The 14,933-nt window shown below is 27.8% G+C and overlaps 1 protein-coding gene across 1 annotated transcript in view; it reads right to left on the bottom strand.

Moving 5' to 3' along the window:
• The window catches only part of Ser (protein serrate), a 404,147-nt gene that overhangs the window by 350,098 nt on the left and 39,116 nt on the right, over positions 1 to 14,933 (bottom strand). Inside the window, exon 2 of the mRNA XM_075366833.1 lies at positions 7,222 to 7,524. Within this exon, the coding sequence (XP_075222948.1) occupies positions 7,222 to 7,524 (303 nt within the window). The remainder of the gene's footprint in view (positions 1 to 7,221; positions 7,525 to 14,933) is intronic.

Genomic DNA, 14,933 nt, shown 5'->3' with positions numbered 1-14,933 from the left:
CTGTGCCATGAGGATGCTGTCCATTAATGTCATGCTAAAAATTCATGGCATGATGAAACCAGTATGGATCTTAATCGTACTTGTTCTTCCATGTTTTTATGGAATTGTCTACCTTGGTTATGATTCTTTTTCGGTCCTTGGACATAATATTGACCTCTCATATCTTTTACAATACATTTCTTTAACTACTTCAAGAATTTTTTTTTAGTAATTTTGAAATATCACTTACCATTCCTGTTTTTATAACTAACTCAAAGGAAATTCATCATTCTATCATTATTATAAACAGGCATACATATTTAAATAATGATACGATTCATAAATCCACTTATTAACTATTTAATAAACTTTAAAAGACTTTAGTTTGCAGAAATATAAAAAAATGTTCGTTTTTACCAGATCAAACTAACCATTAAAAAGGAAAAACATTAAAAAGGAAAGTTTTAAGATAAAACAAATTTTCATCTATGTATCAGACCTACGGGTCCGTGTCAACGTGTCTATGAGTCCTACAAAACACTCTGAAAATGGCAAAGGATTTATAAAAATACCGACAATTAGAGTAAAACAGTTTTATTATATTTAATTTAATCATACAATCATAATCCTGAAAATAACGTTACAATGAAATAAATATTTCTAATAGCAAAATATTTAAACATATAAATAGTGTATTTAAATATAATAGAGTGTGACCCTTATACAGAGTGATTCACAAAGAATGTAATAAACTTCAGGACATGATATATTTATAACGAAAATAAAAAAGAATGTTCATAAAAACATGGTTTGGAGACGCTCAGTTAACGAGTGTTGGAATTTTACCTGATTCCTCCGCCTTCGGTAAAATGAGGCGACAGTAATTTTTGGGACCTAAATTAAGAGAAATTTCGTGATTTTATATGAAATCTGACCTACATTTGTTTTTTTAAATCTCAGAAATATACTTTAAGATTTTTTTTTGCGAAATTTGGGGTAAAATACAAAAGACTATGGTGGAAAAATGTGTTATTTTATGTTCGGCGTAAACTAGCATTGTTAAATTGGTGATAAATACATAAAAATTTTTAAAAAAACTTGTAGAGAATTTCATTCTGATTAAAATGATATAAAAAAGTAAACAGAAATTAAATACAAACGTAAAAATTTCAAAGTTTATTAAAAACAGAACATGAGGAAGATTTTATCTAGGTATTAAATGAAACAAAAGTTTTAATATTATAAAATAAAAGAATTATGAATTTTTTGATCTATAACAGGAAATCTACATAAATAAAAAACAATCTTCGTTTTGTGTCATAATAACTCAAAAACTACTCATCCGATTTCGCTGAAAATTTCACAATTTATTACTATTTGTCCCGAAAGTGTTTACATGTTAGTCCCATAATATTTAATAATTTAATAACATAATATTAAACACATACGAGTATTGACTATCTGATAGCCAATATTGACATAAACAACAATCGATATAGACGATATTTCTCGATGTGTACAACGACATTAAATTTTTAAAAGAAGTTTTAGGTTATTTAATAATTATACCTTTTTTTATTTATTTATATAGTAGTGACATTGGTGAGATGAACTGTGGTAAACATTCTGGTAATAGCAAAGCATTGCCGGGTCCACTAATAATCAAATAAATTAAGAGTGAAATGTATTTTTTTTAAGATTTCGGGAACTTTGAAATTGTATGCACCAAATAATTTCTCTATATTCATTGGATTCAAATTTATTTATATTCATAAAAAGTTTTTCATGTCTATTATTATTATTTTTAAATATTAAAAGTTTCAACAGAAATAATAGCAGGTAAAGGTTTTTTATACAAAAAAAATACAAATTAATATACTTTTCACAACGCATTAAATATTTTTTAACGACATTTCATGCACGGGTATAATTTCCTAACAAAATAGAAAGGATTTATTTTGTTATGTTTTAAATAAATAAATATATATTATATATATATATATATATATATATATACACATGTTTATCCTTTTTCATAATGTGTATGTTTCAATCTGTTCAACTAGTGAACAATAAGCAACCCTCCCCTCCGACCGGCGCAATGAAATGAGTACGATATGCACGAGGATGATAATGTATGTAGTCTTGTACAGACTCAGGCCGAACATTCCTGAGACGTGTGGTTACTTGAACCCCAACTACCAAAGTACACTGGTATCCATTCTCTGGCTCCATATAAAAGCAATTAACTTTTATTAGGACTGTGCTTTAAAACTTCGATTTCAAAAACCTCCGGAACCACTGCTACTTCAGAGGATGAATGAGGATGATATGTATCAATGTAAATGAAGTGTAAACTTGTACAGTCTCAGATTGACCATTCCTGAGGTGTGAGGTTAATTGAAACCCAACCACGAAAGAACACCGGTATCCAGGATTTAGTGTTCAAATGTAGAAACGCCCTTTAGTAGGATTTGAACCTTAAAACTTTCGACTTCGAAATCAGCTGATTTGCGATGACGAGTTCAATATTACACCAACCCGGTGGGCTAGAATAATATTTGGAAACATTTTTTAACAGATTCCTGTTAAACTATTCCTGTTTAAGCAGGGGAAAACAAGTGCATGTTTAAAAAGAGTTAAATTATTTTATGGGCCGCTATTTCATTATTTATACCTACTTTATAACTTGCTCACAAAATTATAAGAAGTATGTGACGTAAACGTGAAACACAATCAACCGATTTACTTGTAATCCGTGTTATAGTTGATTAATACAAATATTATCGACCTTTAGGACGTTATAAAAGATTCAATTCGTTTTAGTATTAAAAGATTACAAAAGATAGATCTGTTACTTGATGATAGATTGTAATTAAATTGTATTAATGAAACGAGATTTATTATGTCGCATCTGTCAATCAGTCACGGTCAGGTAGAACGTGAAGTGCGATGAAAAAGGAGATGAATAGAGGGTGGACCTATGATGAGTTTATATACATATAGATATGATGAGGAGTGTGTGTATGTGTAAAAGGAGGAAAAGGAAAGATGTATGTTTAGAAAGAGACCTTCCAGGTGGTCGTGAGAAAGCAGCTCGGAACGGAAACCACAAAGCAGCACTGGCACTCACCGTGTTTTAATCAAAATAATAACACACGGTCGGCCTAATAACGCTGCACCCACTCACCGGCTAATCACTGCACGGTCTTCAATTCCCTCTCATTTTACCCCCTTCCCAGATCAACCGTAAATAAAACTAACTCTTAATATTACTACATTGAAACAAGATAAATAACAAAAATCAAAACAACTAGTGCACGTATTAAGTTTTTTTTTTTTTTTTTTGAGAACAGTGTAAAAAATTAACTTTACATTCTTTTATATATACGTCATCATTAGCAAAAATAATTTCATCATTATATCTAAGAGTAATTTGAACAGAATGGAAAAAGAATTAAATGAAATCATTGTCCTTATGTTAAAAAACTGTTGCAGATCTACTGAAATAAAAAAAGTAAATAAATAACGGTCATAAAACTATAATTCAAACTAATATGCACAATCTAAATCACGTTTTTACACAATATCCTGTATTTTTATGCATAAATTGAACTCGTGCACTGTGCAATAATAATAACGATTGTTGTACACAGACTTTTTTTAACAAATGAATAAGAATGACTCAATATAAAATCCTAAATTGCGACTCATGTGGTTGTAAAATTAGGCAGTCATACTATATGTAATTACACCTTAAAATTATCTTTGAGAAAAATTGCAATACGGCGAAAAAATAAAGAAATAATGATTTATTTTGAATATAATGAATGATATAATTAATTTATAAGATTCAAAATGAATATATATTGCACAAAACACTGTTCTACTTTATTTATAAACTACTATATTTATGGAACAATGTTCCAGGAAGTCCTTCCTAATAAATGTATGCGTCACACCTTTGTGTTATATTTGATAAAAAAAAAAAAAAATTGATTTTAATTTCATATTAAACCTTATTATTTTCTGCTTGTGTAAATTTTAATTCATTTTATGATTTACCTACAGAAATCCTGGAGATTACGTATAATAAATAAGTACTAACTTTTCGTTTCTTTCCCGGTAGTTCAGTTTCAAATTTTTCACTTTCTTTGTTAAAAAAACAATTTTATTTTTTTAAATTAGAATTTAAGTATAATTAAGTAAAAACCTCAGTCAATCTCCGTGGCAGAGTTATAGTGTCTCGGCCTTTCATCCGGAGGTCACGGGTTCGAATTCCTGTCAGGTATGAGGAACAAAATCAAACATTTCTATTATTTTTTTAATATGTTGAACGAGTGAAGTGGGTCCAGTTAACTCGATGTTTATACATTTTTTTCTGTTTATGTGTTTACAGTCAAATGCTTTATCCGATTTTGATAGAAAGTTTTCAATTAGATTTCTTGTTTTTTTAGGTGAAACGACATATTTGTAATGGTTTTTTTTTCATTTTAAAATTCTGAAATAATTTTTGAGGTAACAAACACACTTGTTCTATTATATAAACTTTTAATATTTCAACATTTTTCAGGTTTTATAGGGTTATTATAAATTTGATAATTTTTAATGACAAAAACTTACAATATGATTCATAAGTTTTTAATAATTTACTTTTTTATTTTTATTTTCAATTCGATGAATAACAATACTAATAATAATAAATAATGATAATAATAAACTTGCAATTTGATAAAAAAATCTTCAAAATCTGTGATTACGCTACTTTTTTCTATTATTGAAAGAAAATTAAATCATAATCTAGGTACTATTGTTACGATGTTATATAACAAATTGTGAAACCCTCTTTGACACATAACTCAATAATAAAATATAGTGACAATACAATACGAAATGTAGAAAAGATTATAGGGCGGGTGGATGAGTATTTCATATAAAGGGGGTTGATATATAATTTTAACCGGGAGGGTCGGACACGCTGAGTCAAGCAAGACCGATGCGGTACAAATAATTACCGTATACAACTGTAACTGACTCAACCCCAACGTATGTAATACGACTGGCACCTAGCAGGTGTAAGCAAAAGCGCGTGTGAATGAGTATGGGTGCGTGTGTATCACCATGCCTACGATAATCAGACACCTATCAGCGGCTGCGGTTTTGAACACCCTTAACCACTTTACTCACGTGACTAACCCTTTTATATTCAATTTAATAAACTATCAGGTTTATTATAATAAATAAAAGACGAAATAATTTACTCAAACGAAATTTCAATAAACAGATCCACGATCTTTTTTATTGATTTTTTTTTTTAATGTTCTTCAATTAATAGAATTTCTTCCAACATAAATATTAAACGTAGCAATTTATAAGCAATTAAATTATTACAAACAATATAATTATTACAATAATAATTATGCAAATAATTATAATAATAATTATAAATATAATTATTACAATTTATAATTTATAAACAATTAATTATTAGTTTTTTTTAGATACTTTGTACTTAATATTTTTAAAATTCTACTTACAAAAACATTTAATGTCATCATCATATCACCTTTTCAAAATAAGAACTCGATTTGAAAAAGTATTTTACTTTTTATACCGGAAATGTTATTAAAATTAATTATCTTATTTCTGGAAAGATCTAGATTAAATAGAAAAAGAATATTTAACAACATTAATTGTGAATCAGAATAGCTTAGCTTAATGCTACTAATATCCATCATATAGATTCTATATGATGGATGTAGAATCCATAATTCTATAATGTATTCTAAAGGATTAATTATCCTTAATTCTATATTATAGAATTTATTCACGTTTTTTAAACGAATTCATGTTACGTATAAACGCACTTATAAATTTCTTAGCACAATTAGATAATCTTATTAATTTTAATATTAAAATTTTATTCAAATTTTTTATTACAATTACGATTTTTTAGTGTGATTACAAAATCGTACCGTTGTTTTAATCAAATTTAAAGTAAACGTAAGCAATAACAAACAAAAATACCAACTAAAAATTAAAATTTGAAGTACTTCCAAACATTATAATTTTTGATTCAGTTCTTTAAACTTAGGAAAGGTTAATGGTTATCATATTTCTACTATCCTGAAAATTTCTGCAGATGTCATTTTTTTTAATTTCGGGATACCATTAAATGAAAGTCAATAAATGTTTATTACTTATTAAATTCCTTACAGTGGTGAGTCAAGGTGGTAAAATAAAGTACACATAAGAAACAACATTGCTAGTGTAGTTTTTGAGATTATCTTGGAAAAACAAATGAAACATTGTTTCTAATTATACTTTCTGATTTATTAATCTTTGTTCTAACTTTCAGAGGCGTTTATTTAACTCAAATTTCAGAATTTTATAAGTTGTTAAGTTAAGCAGTAAAATAATTCTTATTTTATATAAATTATAAATTAAAATACATGAAATATTGTTTTAAGATCTTGATCTTTATCTATATTAACTTTACTACAAAAGGTTTAAATATACCACCCATTAAAAAAAGAAGTAACAAAGAAATATATAACTCCTTACTATATGAATTAATTATACTAATTACGATATCTAGTCTCATACAGTTTTAAAGAATATTTTCTGCGGGATGATTAAAAGTGATTAAAAACTTTTTTCTGTTTTATATTTTGGTAGGAAAATGTCCGGTTATATCATAATCAAATCCCCTAGAATCTCGAAATAGCAAGAATTCTAACAATTACATCAGTAACCCAATGAAAACACAAAAAAAAATATTTGATAATTTATTTTTCAAGTATGCAAAAGATTGATCAACAAAATTATGAATAACTTTCCACTACATCTAGGTAATATATACATAAGAAATAACGAATAATAATTTAAACAAATATATTTGAAATTTTATTTCTTTTGGTAGAAATAACAATCTAACTTAGTGATAAAGATGTATTACATAATAATAAAGTAACATGTTTTTCCATTAAAAAAAGCATATATTCTCAAGAAATATAATAGCAAACTTATAACAAATCATTCTGTAATGCGTGCAACATTTATATTTCTAATAGAATAGACACTGCGTACAGTATAAATTACGAGCAATAAACAGGCGTTAGCGACACACAATACTACCGATCGATCATTATTTACTCGTATTACAAAGAAAAAATAATATGTTACCTTATAAACTTATTTATTATTAATAATAAATAATATAATAATAAATTATATATTTACCGTCCATCTGAAGGTAAAAGGTAGAACTAACTTGCCACTATGGCTGGCAGGATCGGTAAGAGTAAAAGAATTACCGCCAAGAACTGGGCTGCTTGAATTACCGAATGAACACGAGCCAGTTGAAGTTACGTTACTTTGATATTCCTTTAGACAAACACGAAATAAAGTATTACAAGGCACCGGGCAGCTACCGTGAACAGGATTTTGAGGCATTCCTCCACAACAGCCACCCCCAGCAGTTTCACCTCTATAGTTAGCGATTTCAAGAATTTGCAGTTCGAAAAACCCGGATCCTCGTGCCTCCTAAAACAAAACAAAAAATAAAAATAAAATCGATGAATATAAGAAATAATTAAACAAATAAGAGCATAAAATGTATGCATATTAAAGCAAGAATAAACAGATAACATTAAATAGTTAAATTATACTAAAACCAACCGGGAAATTTATATGAAATAAACAATTCATTAGTCAAAAAGTATACGCCTGTTTTATATAATAACAGCCGGAAAAGTAGAGATGTAAAATTACAAGTACTTATACACCTTTATAGCGCATTAATTTTTTTGCAGTTGGGTTTTTTTAAATAGAAGTGCATTAATAAAAATATAAAAAAATAACCTATAAAAAATTAAAAATGATCTTATCCTATCCGAATTTAAAAAAAAATTTCTTTCTGTACCCCGGAAGGCGAAGATAGATTTAACCAGTGTTACGTAGGAGATAGAAATTATTTCCACCTTAAAGTTACGAAAAACTTCAAATTTACTAAATACGACAATGGTTACATGTGAAAATAATTTCACATTTTTAGTATATAACAAACCCCAACTTCTTACAATTCCAGCAATATTTTGATCATCCCTTGCCGTAAGGGTTGATCATATCAAATATTGTTTCAGACAAAGGTTTCAGGTAATATTTAGAGGACTAACGACCACTATAAACCGATTCGATACTGTGCCTATTAAGGGAGGTATGATTTTTTGTCTTCAAAACCCCATTTTTTCCACCCCCTGGGCCAATGGTTGGTGATATCAAAAAACTTTACCCACAGTTTTAGGCCCTTATCCAAAAATAGTAGGAACTTTAAACGAATTCTATATTTTACTTAATAAGAAAGTTATAGCGATATTTTGTTTTTTTTCGAAAAAGCACCCCCATTTCAACTCCCATGGTTTGATTTTTCCCATTAACAAAATCGACCAAGATTTTGGGTCGTTATATTTTATGTATCAATTTGAGAGTGAGTGGCACAAAATTACGGCAGTTATCGTGTCCACAAGAAAGTGAAATATGTATATGCACATATATATATAAATAGATAAACTTTTGAACTGACAGTTTTTTGGGGTCTGGGAGATGTGAAGTGCAAAAATATATCGAAATTTTCCAGAAGTCGAATCATGATACCCATTATAATAGGTAGCTTTTTTATGAAATCTACCTAAAAATGAATATATAATTAAATGTAATTACATAGAGAAAAACAGATACCGAATAACAAATTATTCAAACATGTTTTTAAAATACAAACTTGAAATCACGATTTATATTGTACATTTGCAACTACACATATATTTGTAATATATAAAGGTTATTTAGTTGTCAGCAAATACTTATATGAAGAAATAAAAAAAAAAGATGCGTTAAATGTATTTATATTACAGCACAAGTAAATTGTAAACTTGTAAAATGTACTTATATGTGATCTCTAATCTTCTCCTTTTTTTTACACACACATATAATCTTTCTCTCTCTCTCTCTCTCTCTCTCTCTCTCTCTCTCTTTTTGAGAGTTAGTACAAATATATAAATATATATACATATACACTTCGTATTTATAGTTTACTTAAATTCTAAAACATGTTCGCAAAGTTCTCAACTTAATCCGTTGTATCAGTTAACGATAACTCTGTGTAGACAGAATGAATATTAATTAAAAGAAAAAGTCGACTATAGCAATAAATAAATCGAACACATACGTAGGACGATATAAAAAAAGTACGTAGATAAATACAGAAAGAGAAGATTAAGATAAAATAAGTAAGAAAGAAGCAGTAATGAAGAAAGAGCGAGAATTAAATTATGTGCAACTTGAAAACATGAAGAAGAGATCTTAAAAACAGGTGAATCGGTTTTAAAAGCGATACTCACAAGAAAAAGTTATGTTTGATCCGCATTTATGAACAGGAGGCAAAAGTATATGTAATAATGTTATCAGAGTATAACGCAACTTGGAGACGGTTTAACGGTCATTTGCATGCAAATGGCGTGGAACCCGTATACCGAAGAGGCAAGCCCTAACCACACAGGTGGTCCCCCTATATCCGAGGCGCGATATTCAAACATTTATGTTATAACACTTTAAAAGAAAATATGTAAACAAATCATTTTGATTACTATTAATGCAATAATAATAATAATGTAATAAAAACAACAATAATAATTACTTTTGTTGTATTTCTAGATAAGCATTAGAATACATTAAATTAGTAATGTGATGTTGCTAATATTATTCTACTGCTTTAAGAATTGGCAAGACTATAAAAGCATGAAAATTACCATTATAATAGCAATGTAATTTTTACAACGGTTGTAATTTATGTCACATTAAAATCTTAATACGGATAATATTAAAGCATTAAACTATGATTTAAGCTTAAGACAAAATCAAAATTTAAAAGAAAGAGATAAACATAAACTAGGCCTTCGCCTAGTAAAAAGTAACTTAATGCCTTCGCATTAAGTTACTTTTTTGTATTAATTAGTATTTTTTGTTTTAAATTAGTTTATTATCTCTTTATTTTACCGTAAAATAAAATATGTTTAAATCCTATATGGTAATTTATTTAATAAATCTATGTAAACTGTAATAAAATATTATGAAAAATGAAAAATTTCAATGATGCAATGTAGGGGAAATAGAATTCATATTTTCATTAATTTGAGAACCTAGCTACGGTTAATCGAAAACCTATGGTAGTACCACGTTATTATGAAATAGTAGATACAAATTAAATTCTAACATTGATTAGAACTAGATTTATAAATTTATCTTAATCGTAGCTCGTTCCATCCGAATAAATATCGCACTTTGGTTAAAACTGTCTTTGTTTGCATTAAATATTTTATTACTGAAATACCCTTTAAGGTATATATATTTTATTTCCAATATTTCTTTTAATTGAAAAAAAAAACATAAATTTGGCAGTTCATCTGCTTTACAAAATAATCCATTTTGCGGATGACATTGTTCTTGTGGAAAGATTCGGCGATTTCTTTCTTCTTGAATTGGCCACCTTAAATAAACGACAATAAATATCTTAACCATTTTTTCTTTTTAACTTCCTTTCTACCCAATATTTTTCATTCTTTCTCCACGTTTTCGCTTTATAAATTTAATGACAGCCTTTCAGATATTATAAAGAAGAGAAAACTGATTTTTTTTGGACATCTTTTCAGAATGGAAGAAAAAACTGACTAAAAAAATTTTTTTCTATAATCAAAAAACTAATAACACCTGGTTTAACGAAGGTTTAAAAGATATGAGGAAATTACGTATCGCGAAAGAAATAATCTTAAATAGAAATAAATTTAGAAGTATTAGTTTAGTAAACAAGGGTTTCCAGGAAAAACCGAAAAAGAGATATGACTGCAGATGGATTAGGCGATTTATTTAAAGAAAATGAATAATTTTATGAGAGAAAGATAAAACATGACTGTAAACAAAGAAAATGCAGTTCAAATAAAAGGAAGATCAAAATACCGATCAATATATTTGACTGGATCGAAAAAGGTTGATCCAAAACAAGCAACTTGCCGGCCTCCGTGGCGCGAGTGGTAACGTCTTGGCCTTTTATCCGGAGGTCCCGGGTTCGAATCCCGGTCAGGCATAGCATTTTCACACGCTAGAAAAATTGTCATTCATCTCATCCTCTGAAGCAATATTTAACGGTGGTCCCGGAGGAAAAAAAAGGCAATTTAGGTACTTGGGAAGTCTCATTCGTCTAATGAAGTGTAAGAAAGATAAAACATTGTTGGGCCAAAGAAACCATTATTAAAAAGAAAGCTCTATAAACACCCATTTCTCTCAGGGAAAAAATATAACAAACAGATTTTGTTTGTTTGCAGCTCAACTCGGATACTGTTGAAGATGGAAAAGTCGAGTGTAAATGCCTTCGCAATATGATGACACCAAATACTAAAAAGTTTCTTGGAATAAGATAAAAAATGATGAAATCCTAATCAGAATAGAATAAAACTGCTTTTATAGAAACGATCAACAAAATACAAAGCGATTTATTTAATGTTGTCATTCACCTTGAGTTCTTCATTGCTTAAAGGAATAGCAGTGTAGAAGGTAGGAAAAGGTAGACAAAAAACACCACTTATAAATCCGTCCAAAAAGAGCCAACCATTCATCAGACAGTTGATTTGGAAGAGATTACCATTGGAAAATGATCAAACAATCCATCAACCCCAAGGTTGTGGAGAGAAGTTGATATGAAGATATTTATCATTTTATGAAATTCAAATATACGTATTAAATATTAAAACTTTACGTTATTGGAATTCTTCACGTCTTATACATATCTTTTACCTTTGAACGGTTTGGAATCTTTTTCAGGTTTTATTTTTGTCTTTATATTTACCCTTTTTTATTTTTCCCTGAAGTTTACAGATTACTGTATACTATACATTTATTTTACTCCCAACTGTTCTCTTGCAGTTTCGTTTACAGTGTCATTAATTATTATATTGGATCTTTTTTAAAAGTATATATTTGTAATAATTATTTTTCATCATTTTTTAAACTTTTTTTCTTACTTTTTATATAAATTCAATCAAAGGATAGAAAAAGTTATATTTCCTACCGCAAAAAAAAAATTATTTACTCTGGAAATTAACAATCACAAAAGTTATAAATAAAACCAGAAAATACTAAAAAACTAAATTCAATATAAATAAATAAAAGTATGCAGAGAATTTGATTTACCAACTTCCCATGTCAAAAAGAAATTAAAGTATTTTTAATTATTTGGACATCTATTTCAAGCGAATCGTATAATTTTTTCTAATCAACGAGAATAGTTTACTTTTCTCGTCATCAGGGAGATTATACCAGTAATTTCTTAACCGAATATAACAGAGTGTTAACTTACGAGCTGGATGATGAATTTTATACATATTTTTCAAAGAAAAGTACGGTATTAATTTCGGTCACATGGTGAAAATAATTTTCTTTGCGATTTGAGGTATGGAGAATAAGAAAATACCGCTCACTTAAACTGAGGTTTCCTGATATAATCCACGTATACAATTTTGTGGCTCGAGAATCTTCAAAACTATAAATTTTATGAAATTTATACAATTGTAGTAGTGTATCTGAAGCTGTGGATGTGAAAATTTGATGAAGATTCTCGAGTCGTTGTTGAGTTACGCTCAATTTAAGATGGAAAAAATTTTAGCGGAGCAAGTTAGAAGTGTGGTTTGTTATGATGCTTCAGTTACAACGTTGACGTTTCTTTATCTGCGGTATCTATTGTTATAATTAAACCAAAAAAAAAAAAAAAATATATATATATATATATATATATATATATATTGAAACCAAAGTAAATTAACGAAAGTCGGTCTTCTTGCGGTAGAACAGAGCAAGATTTTTTATAATTATTATTTTTTTGTGTTCTTGTTAACTACAGAATACTTTGTTAATTTTTGCGATATACATTTATAAAATATACATCAGACATTTTCTATTTACTGATATCTGTCCAAAAAGAGCCAACCATTCATCAGACAGTTGATTTGGAAGAGATTAACATTGGAAAATGATCAAACAATCCATCAACCCCAAGGTTGTGGAGAGAAGTTGATATGAAGATATTTATCATTTTATGAAATTCAAATATACGTATTAAATATTAAATGTGTTCTTGTTAACTCCAGAATACTTTGTTAATTTTTGCGATATAAAATATACATCAGACATTTTCTATTTACTGTGGATAAATATAGATTTGAAAAAGAAAATAATAAACAAGAGTATTATTTCTTCCAAACCGAAAAATCAAAATTATTCTTTAAACTTATCAAAAAGTGTATCAAATATAGATATACTTGAAATAAGCATTTCAAAAATATGTGATCGAAAAGACATGAATCTCTACGTCCACACTTTTTTGACATGATTTTTCGATCATTTTTTATATATATTTCAGAATGTTTGATAATATTTTATTTAAATATATATTAAATAGATTTACCAAAGAAAAAAAAAATCATTACAATATAAGCAATAATTATCAAAATAAACTACTTAGAAGTCCGTTTAATAATATGAAATTTATTTCCGTAGATATCGTAGTTTGTAAACGGTGTTAAACAAAAAAACAAAGCGAAATTTATTCGTAGCTGGAACTTTTTGTTAATTTTACATCATATATGTTATAGTTTAGTTGAAAATACTTCCTTTTAATTTTAAATTGATACTCGACTATTTCTAAAACTTCAATGTAGGTATAACGACAATCTATATCGAAAATCTTATGTTATTTTGTTCTCTAATGTTTTTTGTACAGTAATACAATACTCCCCATTTCAACCCATATGTTAAAAACTGCAGTTATTTTTCCATTGCCTTTTTGATAAAGATAAAACTGTAAAAAAAAAATTAAAATAGAAAAACAAATTGACAGGAATTCAGTTGATAAAATTTCGAGCTTAAATTATTTTACGAGACGGTGTTAAAATAAATATTTAATGTAACCTGAATTACATACTTTTATTATCAATACTGATCTAAGCATATAAAAAACAAAAATCTATAGAATTATTTTAAAAGCAATAAGAATAAATATTAAGAAAAAAAATCATTAGAATGAGTGCAGTGAGAAAACAGTCTCCCGATTCATGGAGAAGATTATCTAATATATAGTTTGGTTTCAAGATACAGGTCCTCCGAGTTGAACCTTACATTGTCTTTTATCCTCCTCCTCCTCTTCAGTCTCTTCTCCCTCTAAGCCAGTCATGTCGTGTAAGATATGTGTTTCCGCTTAATTAATTAACAAGGTAGTACAGCAAGCCTTGCTTGACATTCACATGCAAATTCCCATTAAATACACCAACCATCTTCTCTTTTTTATCCTTTAACCCCCTCCCCCCCACTCACACGATCGAATAAAAGTTAAACAAAGCCACTCCCTTATTATAATTATTTTTAACGCTTTTATATCCTTTTATTTTTTGTTTCGTATTACATTTATTTAATGAGTCATTCATTAATACTTCTATAATGATTCTAATAACGAAATGAAAGTAATACACAAATATTTTTAAGCTAAGTTCTTAACTTATACGAATATTTACTTCAATCTTTTTTTTTACTTTCTATATACAAAATATATTTTTATAGTCTAATAATTTTGAAATAATGATTTTTATTAAAATAAAAAATAAACTGTTTAACAATATTTCTATTATTTACTACTTTGGAACGTCTATCCCAATGTATGTGAAGACATGTAAAACGTATAGCATTATTAGTATTCAGCACCAACGAAAAAGCTGCTGATCATAAAAGTATATAAATAAAGTATATCATAAAGTATATTCATCAGAAAGTATATAAATGCAAGTATACAGCATACAAAATCAAAGTATAAAAATTAAAAAGAGTACACCATAATGGAAAATTTTTTTGAAACGTCT

The sequence above is a fragment of the Lycorma delicatula genome, chromosome 5, assembly GCF_047948215.1.
Source record: "Lycorma delicatula isolate Av1 chromosome 5, ASM4794821v1, whole genome shotgun sequence".
NCBI classification, from domain to species: Eukaryota; Metazoa; Arthropoda; class Insecta; order Hemiptera; family Fulgoridae; genus Lycorma; species Lycorma delicatula.
The sequence above is the reverse complement of the archived record's forward strand: the minus strand, read 5'-3'. Positions and strand labels throughout refer to the sequence as shown.